General features: G+C 32.6%; 1 protein-coding gene across 1 annotated transcript in view; it reads right to left on the bottom strand.

Moving 5' to 3' along the window:
* Positions 1–9,410: 9,410 nt before the first annotated feature.
* Positions 9,411–24,743, bottom strand: part of LOC129218641 (uncharacterized) — a 56,823-nt gene continuing 41,490 nt past the window's right edge. Inside the window, exons 3-4 of the mRNA XM_054852957.1 lie at positions 21,858–22,002; positions 9,411–15,007 (exon numbers count right to left, since the gene is read on the bottom strand). Of these exons, the coding sequence (XP_054708932.1) occupies positions 14,208–15,007; positions 21,858–22,002 (945 nt within the window). The 3' untranslated portion in view covers positions 9,411–14,207. The remainder of the gene's footprint in view (positions 15,008–21,857; positions 22,003–24,743) is intronic.

Genomic DNA, 24,743 nt, shown 5'->3' with positions numbered 1-24,743 from the left:
AACATGTCCAGCGACTGAATTTTTTTAGGTGTAAAAGAAAGTTTTCTTAAGGGGAGTCGGTGGTCACTGGAGGCGAACTTTCTGTAGCTTCATTCCTAGAAATATTTTGAACTGCTATTGAAAACCACAAAATGCTACGCAAAAAGTTAGTCTCGTCAGGGTTTGCCTATGAATTTCTGTTAATTGAGGAACAAAAACGGGGGGGGGGGGGGGGAATTGAAAGTTTATGAAAAAGTGATAACAATAAACGAAGACGCTGATTACAATATCCGACTTTTTTTAACGTGTGTTAACATACAAGTGTTGCGGGACTTCGAGATTCTGATAACATTAAGCGAATGATAACATTAACCGTGATCACATTAAGCGGTGCCTACTGTATTTGCATATTTATTTCTCACTCATGAAGATATGTTCTTTTCTATAAAATAAAAGTGGCAGCTGTCGTTTTTTTATAAAAGGTTTTAAAGTTCGTTACTATCATTCATGCAAACTATGCATTTTATTGTTACTGCCATTTTTGTAATGGTGAGCTTCAAAAAACATGTTGTACGTTAACTTTGTGAGGCCAGTGTATATATGTAAATACCCATTAAACTGAAGGATTTCCTCCTGAAGAGAGCCTACACTGTGTCAGTTTAAATTGTATAGTAATGTTTTAAAACTAAAATATTTTTTTTTGACACAATATAACTCCGCTCAATTTCAAATTTTAAAGCTTTGTAGCACGTTCTGATAACTGGATATACAAGCAAAAATTTTAGAAGACTACTTAGTGCAAAAACTATTTTATTATGTATAGATTGTTCTTGTTGTTTATTGCTTTTAAGCTTCATACAGTGTATGATAATGTATTCAAACGGATTTCATACAAAAGTTGTTAATTAAATTAATATATGTTGTGTCTGTTTGATTTCTTTAACTATTTTATGAATTGAATTCTTGAGAAACTTTTTAGAAACAATAAATAAATAAATAAATAAATAGTTCACACTAAATTTTAGAATAAGTCACATAAAAATAACAATTAAAGTATTGACAGTGTTTTTCTGAAAATTATAGTATCCATCGCTAATATTCACATTATGGAGATGATATGGGATCTCTTCACATGTGCCCCCCATGTTATGTTCACAAATGCCCCATCATCCACCTTAGGAATAGCTTGCAAACATAAAGTAAATTTTTAAATCAATAAAAAATTAAACATAATTATAAATTTAAGTTAATGTTCATACAATGGTTTGCAAAAATTAAGTTTAGCGTATTAGTTAGTTTAAAATGTGTTTTCAGTTGAAGAAGATAGTGGTGAAGAAACATTTAACAGCTGCTAGAATAAAGAATTTGTCACCAAAGAAACAAAATAGACCATTGCCAAGAGATAAGAGTAATTTGCATACTACTGTAAGAAATATTTATCGATATTTACCAAAACTCCACCTTAAACTAGTGTGAAATTCAATCCATTTTCACGGGTAATCAATTTCAATAATATATTTGCACTTAATACGAAGAGTTTTTAACATTAAATTTTGTTTTTGTAATAAATTTTGTTTTAAATGTAAGGAACTATTGTGTGTCTTAAAAATAAATAAATAAATTACCATATTTCTGAAACAGTATTTCGTATTTGAAAGGATAACAATCTAGCAAGTGTCGTGAATTGTGATATTTTATGCCACACCTGCCACACGAGCATCATTCAAATACAAAAAAAAAAAAAAGAAAAAAGAAACTTGGTACTTTATCTTAAAATGCATAATACGGTCTTTCGTTCAAATATTGGAAAATTAACAGCCAGTTTAGTTTACCAAATACATAAAGTGCAAATATATAAGCGAAAATTTCAGACCCAATAAATATTGCAATCTATTTTTTTTTAATTGTTAAGCTAAAATAATGCTCTATTTGTTGTTATGCCAAAGTGAAATATAATTTGCATACTCATTTTCGAGGTATAATGTGGTGAGTTTGGTGTTTTTGACAATTTTGTCTTTAATTGAAACATTTCTTGTGTGACAGTTTTCAATCATGTTCACTTTTAATATTACTATCGAAGTTGGATGAATAATAGCTCTTTTCTCTTTGTTCCCAAACTATGTTTGCAGTTTCCATTAACAATCACTAAACGTAGTTCGTAATTTTCATTATTAGTTTTACAATAAATACGATTGATATCTTCATTCTGGTAACATTGCTAGATTTTCTCCCTATGCATTTTTTAACACTTTTTTTAACCTACTTTCTAGTAAGAGTAAAGAAGATAATACTAATAATCAAATACATGGTGAAAACAAAAAGTGAAAGTATTGTTTTTAGTAGATAAATGTGTGCCTGTCAAACTGTTTATATGTGCTCCCACTGATAATATTTTTTGAGAGAATAATGACGACCAGGGCATCTATTCCCATAGTTCATTTTCCCGCTTGATCACTTATTCGTTTAGTTCTTAAACGTTACGCGTACAAACTGACCAAAAAGGCGGATGTATTTCCGGATATCTTTATTTGAAACATATTTTGAAGCAGAGTATGTTAGTAAAATGATTTACTTTATTTGGTTACTAGCGGTACCCGCACGTCTTTGCCTGTAGTAGAAATTTAAAAGGTCATTTGGTTCGTCTGTATATATTTACAAATAATGGATGATGAATTTCTCGACAATATGCTATGTTACTTTGCGTGTCCATGTTATGGTAAAATGCTCGTTAATGGTATGGAAATTCGCTCGGTATTACTGCAGAGGGATTAAATCCGCCAATGGTAGCTCAAAATTGGAATAGAAAAAGAACAAAATCAAATTTCAAAATAATAATAATAATAATAATAATAATAATAATAATAATAATCGCGTCGAGGTGTCCACCCCTGAGCTACTTGTGCTGAATTTCATGAAAATGGGTCGAACGGTCTAGGCATTATGCGCGTAACAGAGACACAGACATCAAGGCATATAGGGACACAGACTTTCAGCTTTATTATTAGTAAAGATTGCAAAGGTATGTTGGAACAATTAAAAAATCATCATTACCGCCTGCGGTGCAAATATAAACTACTTGCTTGAAAACAGCTCTTAAAACGAAAAAAATGTTTTAAAGCAAAGAAAAATCAAGAAATTTGCAGAAAATTTGATTGACATTTGTTTTCTACATCTGTATTTGGGAAAAGGGAGTACTTCTCGGCATATATGCTGTCATTTGGGTGCTGGAATGTTAAGTAAGTCATTATAAATTCTTGATTATTCCTTGCGCGTTGACTTGCCCCAATATTTTTAATTATGTTCGCCTTGAGCAATAGTTTTGTTTCTTTAATTTATTATTTTTCACTGCAAAATATACAATGCGTCTTTTCAAATTTTAAGTGATACATTGAAACAATTTAAACTGAAAGTATGTAGGTAATTCAACGGTTTCTATCCACTGCTTGTTTTGAAACCGTACAACGGGCTTTAGCTTGTACTGTCCTGAAAACCGAAAATAAAAAAACCCTCGACGATCTGTATTTTTTTCCTTTTTATAGCAGAAACACATAACATATGACAGTTTATTAGAAATATGAATTTTCAGTATAATTATACCAGTAGTAAAATATCGTTCAGGGCTCGCTTTCAAACTGAAACCAACTTTAAAATTAAAAATAGCAAGCCCTTTCATTTTGTCTCAAATTTGTAAGCGTCAAATTTCAGCATTTTACACCACTTTTCGTTTCATGTAATTCAGCTGTTGCTTCGTAGTCAAATTGAAAAACATATTAGTTTGCATTGTTAAAATCATTTTGACCAACCGCAGTTCTTCAGGTAGAGTCCTTTAACATAGAAAACGGTTAAAAAATAGTAAAATTTTTATCTCTTTAAAAAATAAATAAATAAATAAAAAGCCATGTTTGTTTTCATTGCTTCATGAATTCTGGCCTGTAAACTAGCATGTTAACAATAATGATGGTCCATTTGATTATCGCCTGTTCTAATGTTTAGAATGGAATCATATTCGATACTACGTTGACCTCCCTGAACTTTTTGCCAAAAATGCGACCTCAAATCAAAATGCTATTTCAATAATTTATGAAAAGACTAAAATAAATGTTGTTTATTTGCTGAAAGATATAAAAGTATTGAAAAATGAAATACTGATAATTTTTTAAACAAAACAACTTTGAAAGGATGAAATGTAAGATGGGAGAGAAAGAAGTGCATCTTTTCATTTTTTACGTTTAGATTGCTTGAAGTTTTCTGTTGAAGAAAATAAGAAACACATTCAAATGATATATTCTAAAAGCTCCATTTTCTTTAAAAATTGTGAAAATACTGGGGTTTCCAATTCCGCGCCGAATTTAGTCCTACGTGATTTCGGGATTGTAAGAAGCCAATCCCCCGGGATCCCGCGAGATTGACTTTATTCTCCTAAATTTCAATGTCAAATAGAAAACAATATGATTTTTAGGGAGGGCTGCTTTTGTTACTTGAAATAGTAGTTTTCCTGTATTCTCTACATCAATTTTTACGTCATAACCAAATTAGCAACTATCGTTTGGTACGCAGAAGTGTACCCTAATAAAGTACAAAGCGCCTTAACAACGCATCGCTCGTCTGGCATGGAAAAATCATCTTAGCGCAAAAAAAAAAAAAAAAAAAAAAACCGTGCTTGGTAGAAACGCCTGCTGTGGCTCCACTGCAGTTGGATTTACTGAGATTAAATAATTGTGGACAGTTAGCAAAGAATCCCCATAATCTCCATCAATTTCTAAAATTGATTTTTATTTTCTTATGTGGATCACATGCTTGGTTTTTGTTCAAGAACTTCAATTTTTTTTACAAAAACGATGGCTGTTTGATTTGCGCATTTCTGTATCCAATTTAACTTGCATTGAGAATACTGCTTCAATAATATTGTTCACGGTAGCAGTGCATTTGATTCATTAGAGCAGGTGATAAACGTTGATTGGTTTCGCAGTCCCAATAAAAGTGTTTGGATAACTTCACTAATTTTACCTCTCACTTCAAAGAGACCTTCCAAAACTTTAGCAGTTTAACGTACTGAACCGTTATGCGAGTCATCCTGTGTTTCATCCCAGTTTTTGTCACCTCCTTTAGAGTCGAGCCGAATTTTGCAGATTGCTTAGGTAATTCATTCAACATAATTTTCAAGGTACCACTCACATTTATAATATCAGTTTCAAAGTAACAAAGACATCAGCAGGACCTTTACAGGTAGGGAGCATACATTTAGGTTTTTCATAGCTTTCTTCTTAGGAGAAAAATATTGTGCGTTTTTAGAAGGTTCAAAATTTTAAGTGCATTCCTTAAACTTACAGAAGCGTTCCAACATTGAATTTAGGCTACTCCAGCGGGCTTTGCAATCTGTAATACATCTTCTAAACTTTTTCTGAAGAGCAATTTTCAGGGTTTCAAATTTTAGTGATGGTTTTCGAAAACGTTTGTAATTTTGCTCATTTTCTCAATCGCTGAACGTATGGAAACTGAAACCTCAAATTTGAATAACAAATCATTTTCAGAAAAATATAATTTTGTTTCTGAATGCTAAATCCACCGCACACCAAATGAGTCACAAAGTTTTTCCAGCTTTTCTTGCAGAAATACGAAAAAGGTGATGAAAACTTCAGGTGCTGCTTGTGAAAATATTCGTTTTATGATCTGCAAAATTTGGAAAACTTTTGCATGGAAAATCTTTGCGGAATTGGAACTCTTGCGGGATTTTCCTCTCAGTCCCGCGAAATTAATCCCGCTAAGTATAAGAAGGGATCCCGTGGGATTCGGGATCGGGATTTCTGTACTGGAAACCCTAGAAAATACTCACAATTAAGTTTTTGAGACGTATTTTTCCGATTTTCAATGTCTGAAATACGCTTGTTGTGGAGAAAAAAATCTGCGCATAAAATTCGTAAAAAATATGATGTTGTATAAAATTTGTGGAGTGATTAAATATCTTACAGTTTTACAAAAATTATAAAAGTGAATTTTGTAACTCAGCTGTATAAAACACTGCGTCAGGAAAAAAAAATGAAAAAAAAAAAGTCGCATTCACGGATAACTTGCATTAAAACGCTTCAAACAGACTTAACATTTCCTATCAAAAAAAATCATAATTATTCACATCGGCTGCGAAAATGCGCTTACCGAGCCAAATTCCAAAAGTTCAGTCCCAACGGTGAATCACTGCAAGATTCATTCTCATTCAGCACTTGTAAGTGTCTACACTAATGCTCAAGAATTGAGCTGAAGCGGATCAGCCCTAAATGAAACATGAATCTCGGTGGAAAAGCTAGAGCCGCCACCTGAATTCCACAAAGAGCTATTACTCATAAGTGAATATGCATACGAAGGGAGGTAACGTGTAATCAATGGCATCAATAATGCAAGCGGAACTGCTCGCTTCCGGCACTTTACCTAAAAACTCGCAATAAATTCGACAGCTTAGTCAAGGCCAAAGAAAATTCATCAGATCTTGTACAAGACACAAACTCGATAAAATTGTACATAACGCTCTTCGTAAAGACCAGGTCTGCGGGATCGGAGACGGACTGATTTTAAGGTAAAGGTGTCGGTGTCAAAGTGGGCATTAAAATTCCAAGAGTTGGAGTCATTTTCCCTCTGCCAGAGCTGTGGAGTGGGAGGCGGAGTCGGCATGATTTTGTGGTAAAGGAGTTGGAGTCAAAGTCGGAATCAGTCAGTTCCCCTCCGACTCTTCAGTCCTGGTAAAAACAAATTATATTGTGAAATACACAAAAAGAAGCAATTGTGCGGAGACGTTTTAACACTTCACTGAGCACAAAAAATAATCCAACCGTTTATTTTTATTTGATTCATTTTATTTCTTTTAAAGCATTTTTTTTTTTAAAAACGAGACATGCCGTTGATGATGTACTTGTAGTAGTAACTGTGGTGCATTCATATAAACTACGTTTTTAAAACAAAGTAGGGTAGACCGGGGCACGTTTACGCGACTTTTTTTCAATAAATTTTCTAATTTTTATGTTTTAACTTAGGAAATTTAGACACTGCGGAGTTATAAAGCAGTTAATGGAGTCAAAATTGGTGGATTCCGTTGTTACTCTGTTTGTGTTTTCAACCTTTAAAAAAAATTATTTTTAAGTCCAAGTCGATTGCGTAAACTTGCCTCGGAAGTGGCGTACTTTAACTCATATTTATTTTGACACCTAACGTGGTTATGTTAGTATTTTAAACATAATGTCTTACCATCGTTAAAAAAAAGCAAATTTATTACAGACTGACTGATGTATAAAGTTAAAGCTGAATGGGCATGAAAACAGCACTATATGATTGTAAGTTATAAGATACGAATTTGATAATTAATTGAAAATTAAATGGTTATTTTCAAAACTAAATAGTCTGAAAATACTAAAAAGGTTTCGTGACAGTTCGGAGCGAAAAAAGTGCCAGAGACACGTTTAAGTAAGACAAAGTAAGAACGTGCGTATAAAGGTGCTCCGACGTCAACGTGTAAACTTGCCCCGTCGCCAAGTTTGGATTTATTTTTAACGTGCGAAAAAATTTAATAACATTTCAGTTCATACAAATACAATTTTAAAAAAAGGATAAAATTCTGCTTTTTTTTTTTTTTTTTAATTTTAACGAAGAATACTTTATTCGCAATAAGCTCCAAAACATTCAACACAAAGTTTACTCAACTTGGTAGAAAACAGATTATTCTTTCTACATGCTAGACCGAGGCTTGACAGATGCTCAAAAACTTATGAGAATATTTGCTTGGGAGCAGCATCAATATGTTATGACTGTTGGCTTTCCAGTTTTAATTCGTTTTGAAAAAAAAGCACTGCGTAAACATGCCCCGGTCTACCCTATATTTAATGTATCTCCCGGAGACTACGTTTTTTATGATCTACTCAAACATATAAACCGGTAGCAAAATTTAAAAACGTTTATCATATTTCGTATGATAAAATTATAAACTTACTTGGAGTTGTGCTCTGTTCATGATGGTGGATTCATAGATGAAACTGGATTATTTTAATTGTTTTATAAAGCTATTCATGTCGGCTATTTCACCATAAACAATGTTGCTAACTGCAACTAAAGTATTTTCCCTTTACTTAAAAAAACACCGATTCGTGATAGCTAGACACCATATTTTTAAAGAACTTCATTGCAGCAGTATCACCAGTGATACCGTGCCTCGTTAAGAGTAATGGTGCTTCGTACAACTCCGCTGTTTCAATTTCAAGACAGAAATTTTTCGCCCTAATTGTCTAAGTTATGACCATCACGCTTAACAGCAAATAACTTAAACATAAAATCGAAATTGAGGTGTTTAGTATGAAAGCCAACTTAATTCTCCTATTACAATTTTCCAGGAGAAGGGGGGGGGGGGATCACAGAGTGAGATTTTTTTTTCAAAAAAAAAATGGTTTTGTCAAAATGTTAGACTTGATACGTCGATTTATCATCATACCTTATGTATTACATGTAATAAAATGTAGTATAGTGACAGGAGAATATTTAAAGTTGGGGAACAAAAACTTTTTCCACATACAGTGCTTTCTGAGATCTATGGCTTCATGCTTAATGAAATTAACATAAAATCGGCAAGTGATGGAAAAATTGATATTTCTCTGAAATATGTATTCGTTAAGCAGTAGGGTGGTGCAAAAAAAAACGAAACTTTTATTTTTGAATTGCTATAACGTGGAAAAAAACCCATTAATGAAAGCTTGTTTACAATTGTTTCATCACTCTTCCAAATTATATTACTTTTTTCTTGTGTCTCGGATGCCTTTTATGGACTTGAAAAAAAAAGGAAAAAAAAAACCACACACACACACACACACACGCAAAACAAAGTCATGAAAACTTAATCAGTGCCACCTGAAAATATAGAAAGCTGGGAAAGCAGTGTATAAAGATTGGGAAATTTTTCTGATAGTCAGTGGCGAATAGAAGCCAATTTATCTCTCGCCAAACCTTATTTCCTAGTCGCCACCTTTTTTCGAACCAAAAAAGCTAACTGAACAGCCAAATAACCTTTTAAATTACTTTTAAAACTTTTCAGTTATCATTTTAAATAAAGTTTAATATAACTGATTGAGGATATCAGCGCCCAGATGGGGATGAAGAAAGTGGGAAACAGGCGTTGAATCATATTAATGGTTTTCTTCGCCACTTTTTAAAATTAAATCGCCACGTGGCGAGTAGCTGGATCTTTACAAAAATTCAAATGCTCCGGTTTCCGATTTCTGTAAATTATGCAAAGGCTTAAAATGGATAAAAAAAATTGTCATGCCATAGTTCGAAGATAAATCGAGATAGTTTTTTTTATCAAGCACAAACCTTTCAGAAGTAATCCTGTTGTTTCAGTCGTACACAAAAGCCTTATTTGAATGAAATAAAATCATAAAGAGAAGCATCTGGTTTAAAATATTTATTAAATTTCCAATCCCAAATATACAATCTTTTCTGATCAATAGCGATAAAAATAACACATTAAGAAATGATATAGTTTCGTATATTACATACGGTTGCAGGACCTAAGAGAAATGAGAATTTTTCACAAACGTTTTACTGTGAAAATAGTATGTTTACTCATCTGCATACAATTTGAGCATCACCGTAAAATATTTGTGGTGTGTTTCAAAAAAAGCAGTGCTAATTGGCTGGCTTTTTAAGAATCATGCTAGATTAACTATATAGTTTGTGCCTCATGCTCAAGTAAGCAGAAACGTATGGTAAATCTTAGCACCATTCCGTTTAGTCTGTAACGTTTTATCACTTTTTGATGCAACACACTACCAATCTTTTTCGGTGAAGAGTTTCTGATGTATACTTTTAGGAATTATTTATGCACATGACTTATTTTTTTTCCTTACAAAAAGCTCTGATAAAAACAAATAAAATGTTTTACTCGTTTTACATTCATGTTTTAAACAATTATACACAATAAATGCTCCTATTTCTCATGGACCAAAGCATTTGAGCATTTATGGCTCCTGATAGAGAGATTGGTTGAAGTCGAGTAACAAAGTTGTAAAAATAAGATCTTGTATTTACAAAAAATGATTTAGTACCTACGTACATAAATGGCTTAGAAAAATATCATGTATATGATGTAAAACTGTTGAGAAGAAATATTGCTGTATTCAAAGTTAGTTAAAAACAGTATAAAATTCTTAAGTAGGTTCCGCTTTTTGATCGTGTAAAAAAATAAATAAAATGATGTTGGACGCATCTCTAAAGCTCTTTATATAATTCGGCGATGTCCTCTTAACAGGGCCGAACACAACCATTTGATTATAACTCACAAGTACGTACAATAAAATGAAGGGTTCTACATCAAAGTTTCTCACCCTCCAAACACTTTATTAAAAAAAAATCTTCAAAATAATGTTTAGTGCAAAGTGTAGGAAAGGAAATTTCTTTTTTTCAACATATATATGTACCAAATAATATCACGTTAAAGGCACCCAAAGTTGGCACTTAGCAAAGGCGTTTTTGATTGTTTCCGATGTTTTACTTTTTCACTTGCAGTAACTTTGCTGAAGAAGCGCATAGGAAGGAAAATAATATTAAAAAAATAAATAAACAAGATGGAATTGTAAAAATGTAAATGATTTACATCCAAGACATCGAATAATTGGTATCAGCTTTAGAGAATAAATTAAATGGAAAATGTGCGTGCCTTCTGAAAGAAAATCAACCCAAGTTTTTATTTTCTTTCGATATTTTGTTCGCTACCTTATTGTAATTGATCAGGAACTGAATCAGTATCATTTACATTTTTATAAGACACCACTATTAAATGTATAATATATTCGAGAGTAAGTGATTTCATTGTTACAATAAAAGACTTTAGTAATCATTTCTGTCATTTAAAAAACCGTTATTATTATTATCTTTTAATGATTAAAAAAATATCGTCGCCTCAGAGCAGCAGTAAGACATCCAATCCCAGGAATAACAGTAAGATATCCTGCTGTTGCTCTGAGGCGACGATATGTAAAATAATTTTGGTGGGGTAGCAGACATTTGAGGCAGTGACAAAGCAAAGGGATGCAAGTAGACTTTGTAAAATTTTGAGGAAAACGCGTTTAAAGTTCAGATTTTAGGTAGGCTTTCATTAATTATTTTTCTTTTTAAATCATGCTGTGTATCAGCCTCTACCAGCACTACTAGTACAATCTCCTGCCCCAAAACAGAAGGGAGGTTCTCCTACTACTTGCTCTGATTGCCTCCAATTTACAATTTTGTCACTTACATCCCTTTTCTTCCCCCTGCCTCGTTTTACAACCAATGAAATTTGGAATACATAATTAAAAAAGAATGAAGGTGCGATTGCACTTTTAGATTACATATTTTTTCATTAAAAAATAGTCATAGTTTTACCAACGAAATTTGCACATTTATGATATATAATATAATTTTTTTTTCTTTGTCGATTTATTGCTTGAAAACGTTCAAAAATATCTGGAAATGCTTATCGATTTTATAAAAAATGATTATTTTTAAATTCTATAAATAGAGTAATTTATGTATTTTAGACAAAAAGTGATCAGCCAAAAAATTTTAATTTGAAAGCAGTATTTAATTATATTTAACAATTACATTATTACATTTTTTTTTGTCTTGTTTTTAAAAATATTTAAAATAAAATTAAGAATAGTTATCCCCCCCCCTCCCCGATTCAGTTAATGTTCTTTTGTTACAGCGTGTTCCGCAATGAAATGGTATGTTATTGTTTAATTCTTTGACGGTCCTCGAAACCTGAAACCACATCCTCCAAACATTATTTTTTTACGGTTTTGAGCGAGAACGGAACAGTACCAACCGCGGTCATTTAATTTGTCCACTGACAGATGTGACGTAACATACATAACCCCAATATTAAGTTCAAGGTCGGTGATTATTGCTAATGGAAGGTATTGCTCTCACATTTACGACCTGTCGTATAATTAAATTTTTCATGATAAACACTTACCTCAAAAATGATTTTTACTGGCAGTAAAGTCTATTCAAACGTTTTTAAATGACTGGTATCTTGAATGTGCAGTAAATTTTCGGTAGTATACTAAAATACAGTAAACTCCCGATTATCGGCGGTCGGTTTATCCGCGGCTCTTTTCACAATTTATTGTTATTTTTTAACGGTCATTAATGTTTTTTTTTTAAATAATGATTGTGTATTTGTTCGATTTTAGCTTTTTATATGTACATTTTTTGCAATCAGTATACGTAGTAGCAATGTAGCAATATTTTTAGCTATAATTTAAATGTTTATGAGAGTGCTAATCATATTTTTTAGCTATTATATACAGTAGTATAATTTTTTACCTATTATTCGGATTATCCGCGGTTTTTGCTTATCCAAGTTTACCTTGCCACCCTATTCCGCGGATAATTGGGAATTTACTGTAAAAACTTTTCTTTTTGCTAGGATTTCAATGTGTTTTAGTGTAAGGTTACTACGATTTCCATATTTTTCAGAAGAAATTATTCTCGTTTGTAACCAAATAAAGGAAAGGCTAAAAATAATTGGCCCGTCTAATTTAATGTTTGGGTGCTTCTAGCTATTCATAGGATGAGTCCGCAGATTGTAATCCGGTGATGTAATTCGTACAAAATACACTATTCTCTACAACATCTGACTCTAATTAGGAACAATGAATATTGTTCAAGCGCAAGAAAAACCGTGTCAGTACTTTCACTCATAGCGAGGGAGATTTTTTGAATGATGAATCTGAGCTGACATTCAGACCGTAGCGGCTAACCTATTGACATACATGTCCGGAAGAGCGTTATTGACCAATCTTCTGCTCGACTAGCAGAAGATTTTACTGCTTTTCACTCTCACTGATCACAAGACAATGGAAAGTCACGCTTATAAATTTTTATCGACCTAAAATTGACTTTGCTGCGCAATGTTTTACAGCAGAAAACTGCTCATTCATCGCCAAGATAGTACTTTAAGAAATCGTTATATGCAAGGTCGCCTCGGTTGCATTCATAGATGTGGTCTCATTTATGAACAAATCTAAGTGAATGATTTGTTTATTCTCGATATCTCACTTTCATCAAATGGGTTTTTTTTTTTTTTTTTTTTTTTTTTTTTTTTTGAGGTAGAACTAAATGTGACCATTTCCAAGCTTCGAGTAAATATTCATTGAAAAAATTAAGTCTTCATTGGTTTCGTGAACTTTTTGTATGATTTATGAACCTGACTTTAAAATATCAATTACAGTAAAATCCCTCTAATGCGGACACCTACGGGATAAATTTTTTTGTCCGCAATAGAGATTTGTCCGCAGGGCAGGGGTTTAATAATGTTATTTGCATTGGAACTGGGGAATTAAAAATTGTCCGCATAAGAGGGGTGTCCGTTAGGAGGGGTTTTACTGTACTGTATAAATGGTATTCATAAAAAATATTTTTCTGTTAAGTAGTTTGCACATAATTGAAAAACGAGAAATGATTATGACATACAGAGAATAGTAGTACAAAAATATGATTGCATGTGCTTATCTGAAAAAGGTTATAAATCAGAGATAAAGATTAAACTTTGAAAGTTATGGGACAAAAAGAAACAAAGTGAAATCAACATTCATATAACAGAGGTAGGACTCAAAGCATAACAATGTAAATTTACATATTTACTTATGGCATAATTAATAAAACATCATTACGATGAACAAAACATTAATGGCTTGAAATAAGGCTCACATTTAAATACGCATGTTTGCGTAATGGAATGTCACATGAATCGGTGTACATTAAGACCATGAGTATTTCTAAACATATATTTTTCACAACAAAAAAGCTGTACATGGTGGGTTTAAAATGCAAATGCACCATTTTTTTCTGAAAAGAATCGCAGCTTTTTTTCTGCAAACCTGAATTCGAACTCAAGTTTTTTCTTCTTTGTTTCTGACTTAGGTGATTTGCATAGTAGTATCGCCAACGTAATAGCGGCACTTAAGGAAGATTTGATCACATAATGAACTGGCCATTCGTTTGATTTTCATGAAAGCAATGTTCAGTATTTTAACACGGCATCTTTTAGGCAAAATAAAATCATCATTTATGACGAGAAATTTATTATTGCCTACTCTCAAAAGTAGCACCTTTTTGAGATAATGTTTTTTAATAAAAAAATTATAATTTCAAAGAAAAACATAACAATAACAAACTCAACAATAATCATAAATTTAAGCAATATTAATAAACTTCTAACAGGAAACGGCTCTCTTTGATGTTAAATCTAAAGGTGTCTCAGCTCTGGCGGGAATTTCATCTGCCTCATCATTATCATCCATATTGATATATTCTTCTTCATCATTACCGTTTATGCCATCCATCGTGCTATCAGAATTCGGTGTCTCAGGTTTTTTGACAGACAAATCAATGGGTGTCTCTTGTTCTGGAATGTCTCCAAAAGCTTCCGTGCAAATCACAGGTCTTTCTCGAGGTGTATTAAGTACAGGTGGACTACTTAAAATACCACTTGGGACACCTAACAATCGATGGGGAGCAGAATAGTTTATGTCTGTACTCAACACTTTAGGTAGAGTGTTGAAATTCTTCGTATAAAAACTGCTGTTAGCTGAATGAAAGAAAAATTTGCTAGGATGCAGGGGAGATACTGGTGACAATGGAAGATGATGATGATGGTGATGATGGAATGCTACATTTTCTTTCCTCTCGTACGGTGGACTGTTTGCGTCGTATCCTGGATAACCATTTGAATATCCGTTTGCAGAGCTTTTGGAAGGATAAAAATGATACGCCACAGGGCTACTTGTAGTCTCCATAGTACCAGGATCAGAGGAAGGAGATCCTCTGCTAGAATGTCCATTTGTAGACAGCGGTACATCGCTGAAATCAGAACGGAAGTGATGTACTATATCTTTTGTATCGTAATGATTGTTCGAAAGCACTCCCTGGTCGGCTAATCTGCTAGTCATTTCAGCTTGATCTTGAATAAGGCAATGGATTTTGAACCAGTTAGAACGACGTCCATACCTAGAGCCTGAAACCAAAGAAAAAAAAAAATTACTATAAATACGATCAATTATAGTAAGAAACATCTTTTATGTTATTATTTTTATAACATTGAAGTACTTTCTGGAATTATAGAAATACATTATTTTCTTATTTGTGAACGTTAGAAAATTATGAGTGCTCAAGTTTTCTTTAGTCTCTAAGAAAACTTGTACGAAATACAAATTTGAAATTTCAAAAAACACCGTTAAAAAAGAATGAAATTTGCAAAAAAAAAAAAAAATGATAATAAATATAATGCATACGCGTATGTTCTGACATTTGACAGTCGACTGTTTTTATGTCCCTAAGCATGCCTTTTTTAAAAACAATTTTAAAAAATTAAATGCCTTTTTTTAAAGAAATTGTCTCATTTAAGTCCATTATTTTTTTGCAAATGTTATGCTTTTTTAACGTTGTTCACAATTTTTACTCGTCAGCTCGAAGGTAGTCATTTATTTATTTATTTGTTAAGTACCCATATTTTCGTCATTGAAATCGGCCTGAAACCCTTAAAAGTTTCTTTTTTATTGTCGTACCGTATTATCGTGAGGATTTAAAATAAAAAAAATGTTCTATTTATTCAAAAACAATGCTGTCCGTGTATCGTAAAAGAAGAAAATGTCAGAGTTGTGAATAAAAAAAAGGCACATAATTTCTAAATATTTTTTTTCCGAAAAGTCGTTAATTACTCAGTAATGAAAAAAGAAACGTGGTAATTTCTTTTAAATTTGTTTGTGCTTCTTAGAGCAAAAGAAACATTCAAAGAATGAAACTTGGTTACGTGAGATACAAATGCGTAATAATTTGATTGACAATGCGAGAAACTGTTTCTTCGTTTACAGCTTCCAACTGAAGAAAGTAAAACATTGCCCAAAATGAAGTAACGACACCAGTAACCGACATGCTTAAGACATCGCTCTCAGGTTAACTCAATTTTCTAAACATTTTAATGTATTTACACTTTTAAAACTATTTTTCTTTCATGCAACTACATCTCAATAACCGTTTGACCGCTTCTAGATTCTCTGAGTTAGTTCTATTTTTATTTGGCCACTTTCGGAAAAAGGCCCAAACCCCAGTAACAGACACCGAGAACTCTGAAGATACCCAGTAACAGATAGGATCAGGAAAGGATGCGTAATGAACATAATTCCCTTTTTCTCTTCAAAATGTGCAAAAAATCTTTATTTTTAGATCTAAAACGTTATTAAATTCAAATGAAAATGAAACAATGGCAGACCTCGTGGTGGCTGTTCATAACCTTCCACCACTGCCTTGTAAATACCAACTGGCTCATAAAATTCACTCTCATAACACTAGATAGTGGCATAGGTCACAGCACCGTCAGTTTCACCCGCCTAATATTCTTAATATTTAAATCTGAACTTACGACTGTCTGTTAATGGTCCCTTGTCTGTTACTGATGCCATTACCCTATATACTTTTTTTGCGACTATTCAATATCAATATATATGGTTGAATACCTTTTAAACAATTTCTCCTACAATATGTTGTTATTGCTTCCTTGACTGAAAAAACATATTAAGCGTAAATTATTTTCGAAATTGTTTTCGTTTTATATTAGAATATTTTTTCTCGATAAAAGAAATTCCGTAACTAATAATTCCATCCTTACGAAGTGAGAATGTTCAAAATGAGAAACTGCAATAACTCTATAGTTTGGTATTTAAGAGTGAGAAAAAATTACTCAGGAGTAAAAACACTTATGTCAAAGTCATCCAGGGTAACTTTGATCCTCAGTATCTCTATTTTCAACTGCCCATACGTATTTTTAATAGTGCTACAGTGAAACTTGTGTAAGTTGACCACACTACTTTAGTGGTCAACTAAAACAGATGGTTAATTATCGAGGGTGATTTACATGATTTAGGATTAATTATATATATGTACCTGAAAAAGCGGTCAACTTAGACAGGGTAGTCAACTTTACAGGTTTTACTGTATTGCACCTATGAGCGCAATACCTCTTAATGTATCACATAGGTATCTATGTTACTGCTGACGTGTCCATAGTTCACAAACACCATGGGAAAATTAATTTCGAATACTTAAAATTAATATATATGTAAAAACCGTTTAAAATTCATATTATGAACGCGTTACAAAATTATCCTGTAACTTGAACTACATGAAAAAACGTGACGTAAACTACATTACTTTAACGAAAGTCGTCAACTTTTAACCAGAAAAATAAAGCCACTAAATATCTTTTAAATTAATTATCTTAATTTCATAGTATTACAAGATTTTTATAAGTTACTTTAGTGCAATGAATATTCCAATGTCGGACGAGAAACGTTATCAACTTCAAATCAACGTTCAAGCGTAGCTTTCAAACATTGAATTATACGATAAGCTCTGTATTGTGCTGCTAACCGATAGTCAAAATAAAAAGTAGAAAACTCATATTACAACCTTCCAAGAAGGATGAAGCTCTAGGACATTTCTAGTTTCTTTTGAAGTTATATATATATATATATATATATATATATTTAAAGCGATGCTAAGTTGACGTACACGGCACAAAGTTACACCAAATGGTTTTTTATATTGCTAGCGCAAAATGAAAATTTACCCTAATAAAAAGTTTTTTTTATAAGCAAGCATCACCTTATCATTAGGAGCAATAAAAATGTAAGCTTATTTTGACCGTTTTATCTCTCATATTTTGTTTTAGTTATTTTTGATGTAATGAACTCAAATGTTTATTTCACTTTCTAGAACCTTTTTTTTCTCTGAATGCATCTAAACACGCATCCTAACAGCGTAAAAAACACTTATTCACGTTTTGGTTGGGTACAACTGATTACTGCGAATTTTTGTCAATGGACAGGTCAAAAATTTGCCTTCTTTTTGAAAAGGCTTTATATACATTTTATTTTTACTTATTGTGTTTTGACTCATTTTCGAAATGTTTCGCACAATGTTAGTCTAAAAAGAAAATACTTTGAGCATTTGAGAAACATAGTTTCCACAGAAATTTCACGATGAGGTCGTGACCTAAGAACCTCGGGTTCACGTTAATGGATTTACCTCTTTCATTCAGCGAAACTTTTATGCGTTTTCGACTTAAATATAGCACACAATTAGCCATTAAACAATTATTCATGGTCATTCCTCAGAGGTCCCACTTTTCTACAGCTCGTATTTTGTCAGAGCATCGTTTGTAATGATTCGAAATGTAACTTGAATACGAGGTCAAAGCAAAAATACGAAATGCGTGTGTTAAGTGAGTTTCTTTTCTATGTAAAAATAGATCCGTACCGCATGCATAAGTAAAATTTTTTCCTTTGAAATTTTTAACGCATCAGCCTAAGGAAAAAATAAGTACTTAAAGATCATAGGTTTTAAAATAATTATGAAAGTATTCTGACGTATTGCTTAAGTGTGCATATTTTGTCATAAAAGTATATATTAATATGTACTTGTTTTCCCATATACATTATCTTACTAAAATTGCTGGAATTTTATTTTTGAGAATGATTTAAAAGGGATACTTACCTGCTGGCGAACTAAGGTAAAAGAAGCATTAAAAAAAATCCTTACGAATTTTACTGAAACTCTTCAAAAATAGTTGAAATTAAAAAAAAAAAAATAATAGTCAAAGGAAATGTTACGTATATTTATTTTAACTCGAATCAATTGCAATGAAAATATATATACTATAAAAATCCTACGAAATTAATTCTTAACCTAGTTCAATATTATTCTGTCATTTATAGTATCTCCGTATCGTGTCAGAAATATTATGTAAAAGTATTTATTTTTTGAGCGTTGAATTTTTACTACGTTTCATTAAAATAATTATCTTTACTCTTAATGTGAATCTGTGTAAAACAATGCGAAAACTTCCTATTTAAATTGAAAGTATTTATTTTGTGACATAGCTACAATTATTTACTCACGCTAACTAAATATCCTTTATTTTCAAGCGTAATTTAGCGCACCAATATGATGCGAAGATAATATTATAAGTACTTAAATATAAAGAAATGCATAATATTTGTGGCTCGATTACTGCCCCTGCAAAAAATATTTATCTCTATACATTCTACTCTTACTCGTGTTTACAAGCTATTACGAGCTCCATCGATGATTTCATACAGTGAATTTAATGTAATGCGGTTTTGTCACTTTTCGTGGTCAGCAGCAATCTTTCTATTAGTTACAGCAAAAAAGTATGGAATCTGATGCGTTGTTGAGGCTGATGTGAAGGTATTTGTTGGTAAAATGAATGCAAGACTGAGATACTTCTTTGAAAGAATGGTTTCGCTATTAGGAGCACCTGTTTTCCTTTACATATACATATATCATACATTAATGAGTTTTAATTTATTATTTATTTATATTCCATTAAATTGTTAAGACGTTCTTTTCAGCTGTTTTTTTTTTAAGTAAATTAATTTGAATTCTGAAATTTTGAATTCAAATTCCGTGTTTTGCAATCACTCCCTACTTATTTTAGTTATTGCTTCTAGAAACAGCTTATATCCCCCCAAGCCTGCCCCTCCTCCTGGGCGGTTACATGTGTATAGTTGTGTGTGTGTGTGTGTGTAAATCAGTGTGTATGCACGTAGGCGTGTGTGTATGAGCGTGCGTGTGTGCAGGACATGAACGCCACCGAACAGAAGAAGCAGATTCCGGGGGACAGTGCTCAGGACCAGAGGAGCCGCGCCTACAGAGGACGGTGGGCGGGAGTGCTGCAAAGGAAGGCGGGGGGAAAATAAAATCAGCGTAACGTCAAGGACAGTCAAATGAGAACAATAAACAATCGTGATAGCTCAAAAAAAAAAAAAAAAAGCGTCAAGTTGAAATCTAAGTTGAACTTTTTTTGACCAAAAACTTCAGTTGAGAATAAAATAGCGCTGCTGTTGCTTATGATTTTCAGAAGATAACATGAACATTTTTATGAAGTCCTTTTATGTTCAAGTTGAAGAAATAATCACATTTGAGTCAAACTCTTGGCCATAGAAACGTAGAATTTGCAACTAGTTGGTTACATTAAATCAGAAAATATACACGATAACTACTGCAAAAGCTCAATATGTTTCTGAACTAGAAGAATATAAGACATTTATATGCGTGAAAGACGTACGTGGTGGCTTGATAGATAAGGCATCGGACTTGTGACGGGAGGGTCCCTGGTTCGATCCTAGCCGATCGAAAATCCACCGTCTTCACTAAGGGTGACTGGGGGATGTTATATATGTTCGTAGTCACAAAGTCCTCCAAGTGAAACAATACCTCTGGGGGTGCTAAGCCAGAAGTTATTTGGCTTCAGGTTTGGTTCTAAATTAAAGAACTGTCCATAGGTGTTTGCTGCCATCTATTGTGTTGTCTGAGCCAAGTCGGTCTTCCACCTAAATAGGTCCTCAATCAAACGGAAGCCGTACCTCTCTACCTCAAATCGAGCAGAAGCGAATCAAAATCGTTTTCATCCATTTGACGTCATTTTCTTTTTCGAAAAGCACCAATGACATTGACTCCATAATCATATGACTTATCCGACTCTCGGTCAGATATATGAACCACAGATCCTTACCAGCCTTATGAGTTAAAGAAGATTTCAATCGGCAGGTTGGCTGTCCCACTGAGGATAGAATGCTGTGGTGAATACGGGAATTAAAAAGTATTATTCAAGGGTAACTTGCTGACTTAAAGCCTATGTCTTTTCTACATTCATGAAGTAATTTGGTGCTAAATTTTTTACGCATTCATTTCCATATCGATTAGTCCGGGTTCGGCCAAACTGAACAGAGTTTGGTTGTTGGTACATACTCTTTATAGACAATCAAAGTAAAAAGATTGGTGAACAGTGGTGATTTGTTTTGGTAAAAGAAATATAAGAAAGAAAACTAACATGGTTTTAATCAGGGATTAGTTTATATCAAAAATAGGCAAAATCCTTCTATTGCACGGAACTTGTATTAATATGTAAATAAATTTCGTTAAATCTGTAAAGCCTTAGAAAAGGACAAGAAGCACAAGAGCTGAGTTACCATAAAGTCTCATGCAAACTAAGCCTGGGTTTTGATGGATGAAAATGAAATGCAACATAAAAACTCCACTCATGCGCAGAATCTCCGCAGAAAAATCCGTTAAAAATGAAAGTAAACTTTTGTAATGGGAAACAGTCTTCCTCTCAAGCTTTCCCATTCATAGGTCCGATTTATTTCTATCATTGTACGGTTATCACTTGCGGCTCTGTTTTTTTGAGACTTCAACCTGCGAGTACCATTAAATTAACCTCGTGCGTGATCCTCGTTGATATAGTTCGTGACAAGTATTTCTCTGACCCTTCGCAGCCCCCTCGCACAAGTTAGGTTACTTCTTATTTTGCTTGGATGTTCAGGAATTACGTGTTTTTAATAAAGGAGGGGAGTTACCGGTCTTCATTTTCCTATCTTTAATCACCTATTAACTCGTGCATTTTTTTAACGAGAAACTGGTAAGTTGGTGGGGTTAGGAGGTCACCCCCCCCGCCACCCAGAATCCTTGATTTTAGCACTATTACTAATCTTAATATTGAAATTTCTGTACATGAAAAGAATTGCCATGACGCACTCCCCCCAGAATATCATTTCTGGCTGCTCTAATGTCTTACACTAATAATATCCACAAAAGTACTAAAAATTGATTTGATTTTAATTATTCAATGACAACAGCTTGTCAAACACATTGGTATTCTCAAGGTTTAAAATTAATCAGAAGGTAGTACTATCCTCATCAAAATACCACAGAAACACCGTGGTCTTTCATTTCGTTATGAGCGCTTTAAAATTAACTACCTAAATTAAGTAGATAACTTGACTCACCGCTTTTCGACATTCCAACAAGCAGACATTTCTTTAGCCGACAACTCTTGCAGGATGTTCTGTTTTTCTTATTGATGACACACTGTCCACTGTTTTTACATTCTCCGAGGGCAGCAAGGTTGTTGTACGTGCGGCCGAAGAAGGACTGCAATGAAATTAATTTATCAGATTGAGTAAAACTTAATCAAAAGAAATATTAGTTAGTTAAATTTCCTAGAAATGCTTCCGCGGTGGTTGAAGAAAGATATTCCTAGAGCGGAATTTTTCTTTTGCCGCCGTGCTAGAAAAATTCCGCTAATGCTTTCCGCCTAGAGATCTGTTTATACGAAAGAAATTATTAATGAGGAAAAGTAAATGATTCATTCAGTGCTTATCATTTTAAAAAAATTTAGAAAAAAAATAATTTTCAACGTTATGCTAACTTAATTTTTTAGTTGCAATTGTTCTAAAAGAAGTAAAATAACGGAAATGACAACAATAAAATTAATCAGCAAAATAAGAAGCAAGAGCAAGAAATGAAAACATTGTATCATATCTATGCACTTGTCTGGTGATGCATTTTTTTTTTTTTTTGAACAAAACTGAAGATCTTTTGAGCATATCAGAAATTAAAATATTGCGCAAAATTAAGATGCCCCTCAGCTAGTATCAAACTGATACTTTAAACTTGATAATGCCACAGAATGTGACCATCTTCTTTTTTTGATTTAAGTTTCCTTATTTCTCTGATGCAATTACATGCTATTGCTTTTACCGTCCTTGTACTTTTCGTACTATCTTCAACGAATTTATTTTTTTCATTGTAAATGGCCTTTAAATATTTTTGTCGTATTAGTTATTTTGTTATATTTTTTTTGTTTGGTAGGTTTGTTTTATGCGTTAACATATTTTGAAATGTGAGTAAAATAAACTAGTTTTTTGATGCCTAGGATAGTTTAATTTTTGACAAAACAGTTAGGTGGGGCTTTTTTCTTTGCCTCGTAAATATCAGGCATTGCTTGCTACTGCGAAATTTATCACTTTGTCCACACGCATTCATAACTGTTGCATCCCTAATGTTAAGTACTTTTTTCATTATTAATTAAGGTATTAAGCAGCACTAAAACAATTAAATAACAGCCGACTGTGTTGAAAGTATTTCAAAAAATAAATGATTTCTGTTTCGATGAAAGAAATATTCTTGCGAAGTTATGCCGTTTTGTTTTTAAGAAGCTAAGTTCATAAAATGGAGTAAAATACACTATCCTAGTATCGTTGCATTTTTATGTTATGGATTATGCTTACCTAAAATTTCACATTACCAAAACTTCACATTGCGTAAAGTTCTTGAAATTGTATTGCATATTTTTTATTACTTCCATAATACGCAGTCAATGCAATCAAAATACAAATATAATAAATCAAATGGATTCATATCATCTTTTGATTTGTTCTTAAACACGCCTTTTGTTTTAGTTTTACTCATTTTGAAAAACTTGATGGTTTATTGAAGGTGTTGGAAATCCAAAGTGACAATTTTCGATATTCAATTCAGAATAATAATTATGATTTTTTCTTGTTTATAATGAAGAATGCTTGTATCAAGAACACTTTATATGAATACATTGAGACCTTTAGGTTAAACAGAAGATAAGGAAAACTTCGAGCTTTCAGTTTTCAAATGAATCGGTAGAAAACCGGAAATTTCATGCTAGACGGAAAAGATTATTTTTGCATTTCTGACAGTTTGGTTTCAAATATTCAAAAAAAAATGAGCTTTATTTTTCAAGGAAAGTTCTTTAATCAAGTCTCGATCACTTCTGCTAATCAAATCTTGACCATTGTTGCGAAAATGCTCTTTTAGAGATTTTCAATACCATGAACACGGACAAAATTTACTGAATGTCATTTTTTGGTCAAACATCATTTAAGAAAAAAAACTTGATTTTGTTACTCGAAGGAAAAGATGAATGCAAAGTTTAAGTTAGTTATAAAGAAATTAATTTCAAATCGTTTCAGGGATGTTAACAACTTTTTTTTATGGTATACATTTTTAAACAGTAAATTGTTTAGCTAGAAAACACTCGCACTTTGTTTAACAATTAGTAAACTAAATATTAAGAGAAACATTATGGTGGTTTGTTTTAGTATTTGAAATGATTTTTGTAAATAAGTAAAATAGGAGCTATAGCTAGAGTAATTAGCGCTAGGCGTTTAAAAATAGTTCAAATAAAATTACATATGAATTCGTTTGACTTTTAAACAGTGCATTTAATAATGATGATGACGTTGAAAGTATTTTTTCAGATATCTTAAAACACGAACGCTCTTAATGTAATTTTAAAAAAAAATGCTGAAGTATTTGACTAGCCATTATAATAATGCAACATCAAGAATAATCGCGTACGACGTTTGAAAAATCTGATTTTTTATTTTTCGTCGAGATAAACTACACTGTAAAAACGATTCAGAAACATTCCTGGAAAATAATGGGCAGCTGATGTGCCCAATTTCTGCCAGTAGCATATCTTGAAAAAACCAGGGACGTTTTCCGCTAAAATTCAGTAACATTCCTGAAATTAACCTAGAAGCTTCCTGAAAATTTCAGAAACTTTTCCATTTGAAGTCAGTCGTGTCTCTGAAACTTTAGAGAGGTTAATTCGTTACCGTATTTGGCACCTTCCTGATTTATCAAGAAAGTTCCAAATGCAATATCGCACACATGTCCAAAGCTAAGACAGAATTGCAAGTTAGTAAGTTTTACTCTCCTGCCATTTTTGCAAAGCGACGTTGCCCATGGACTTATTCACTCTCTTTGGAAGCTTAATCAGCCTGGACGGGCCATAAATGAGCTGAAGCTGATACTCTTTATAAATAAGCTCAGTTAATCTTTAAACTGGAAGCTAA

Source organism: Uloborus diversus, chromosome 3 (genome assembly GCF_026930045.1).
Source record: "Uloborus diversus isolate 005 chromosome 3, Udiv.v.3.1, whole genome shotgun sequence".
Classification (NCBI taxonomy): domain Eukaryota; kingdom Metazoa; phylum Arthropoda; class Arachnida; order Araneae; family Uloboridae; genus Uloborus; species Uloborus diversus.
The sequence above is the reverse complement of the archived record's forward strand: the minus strand, read 5'-3'. Positions and strand labels throughout refer to the sequence as shown.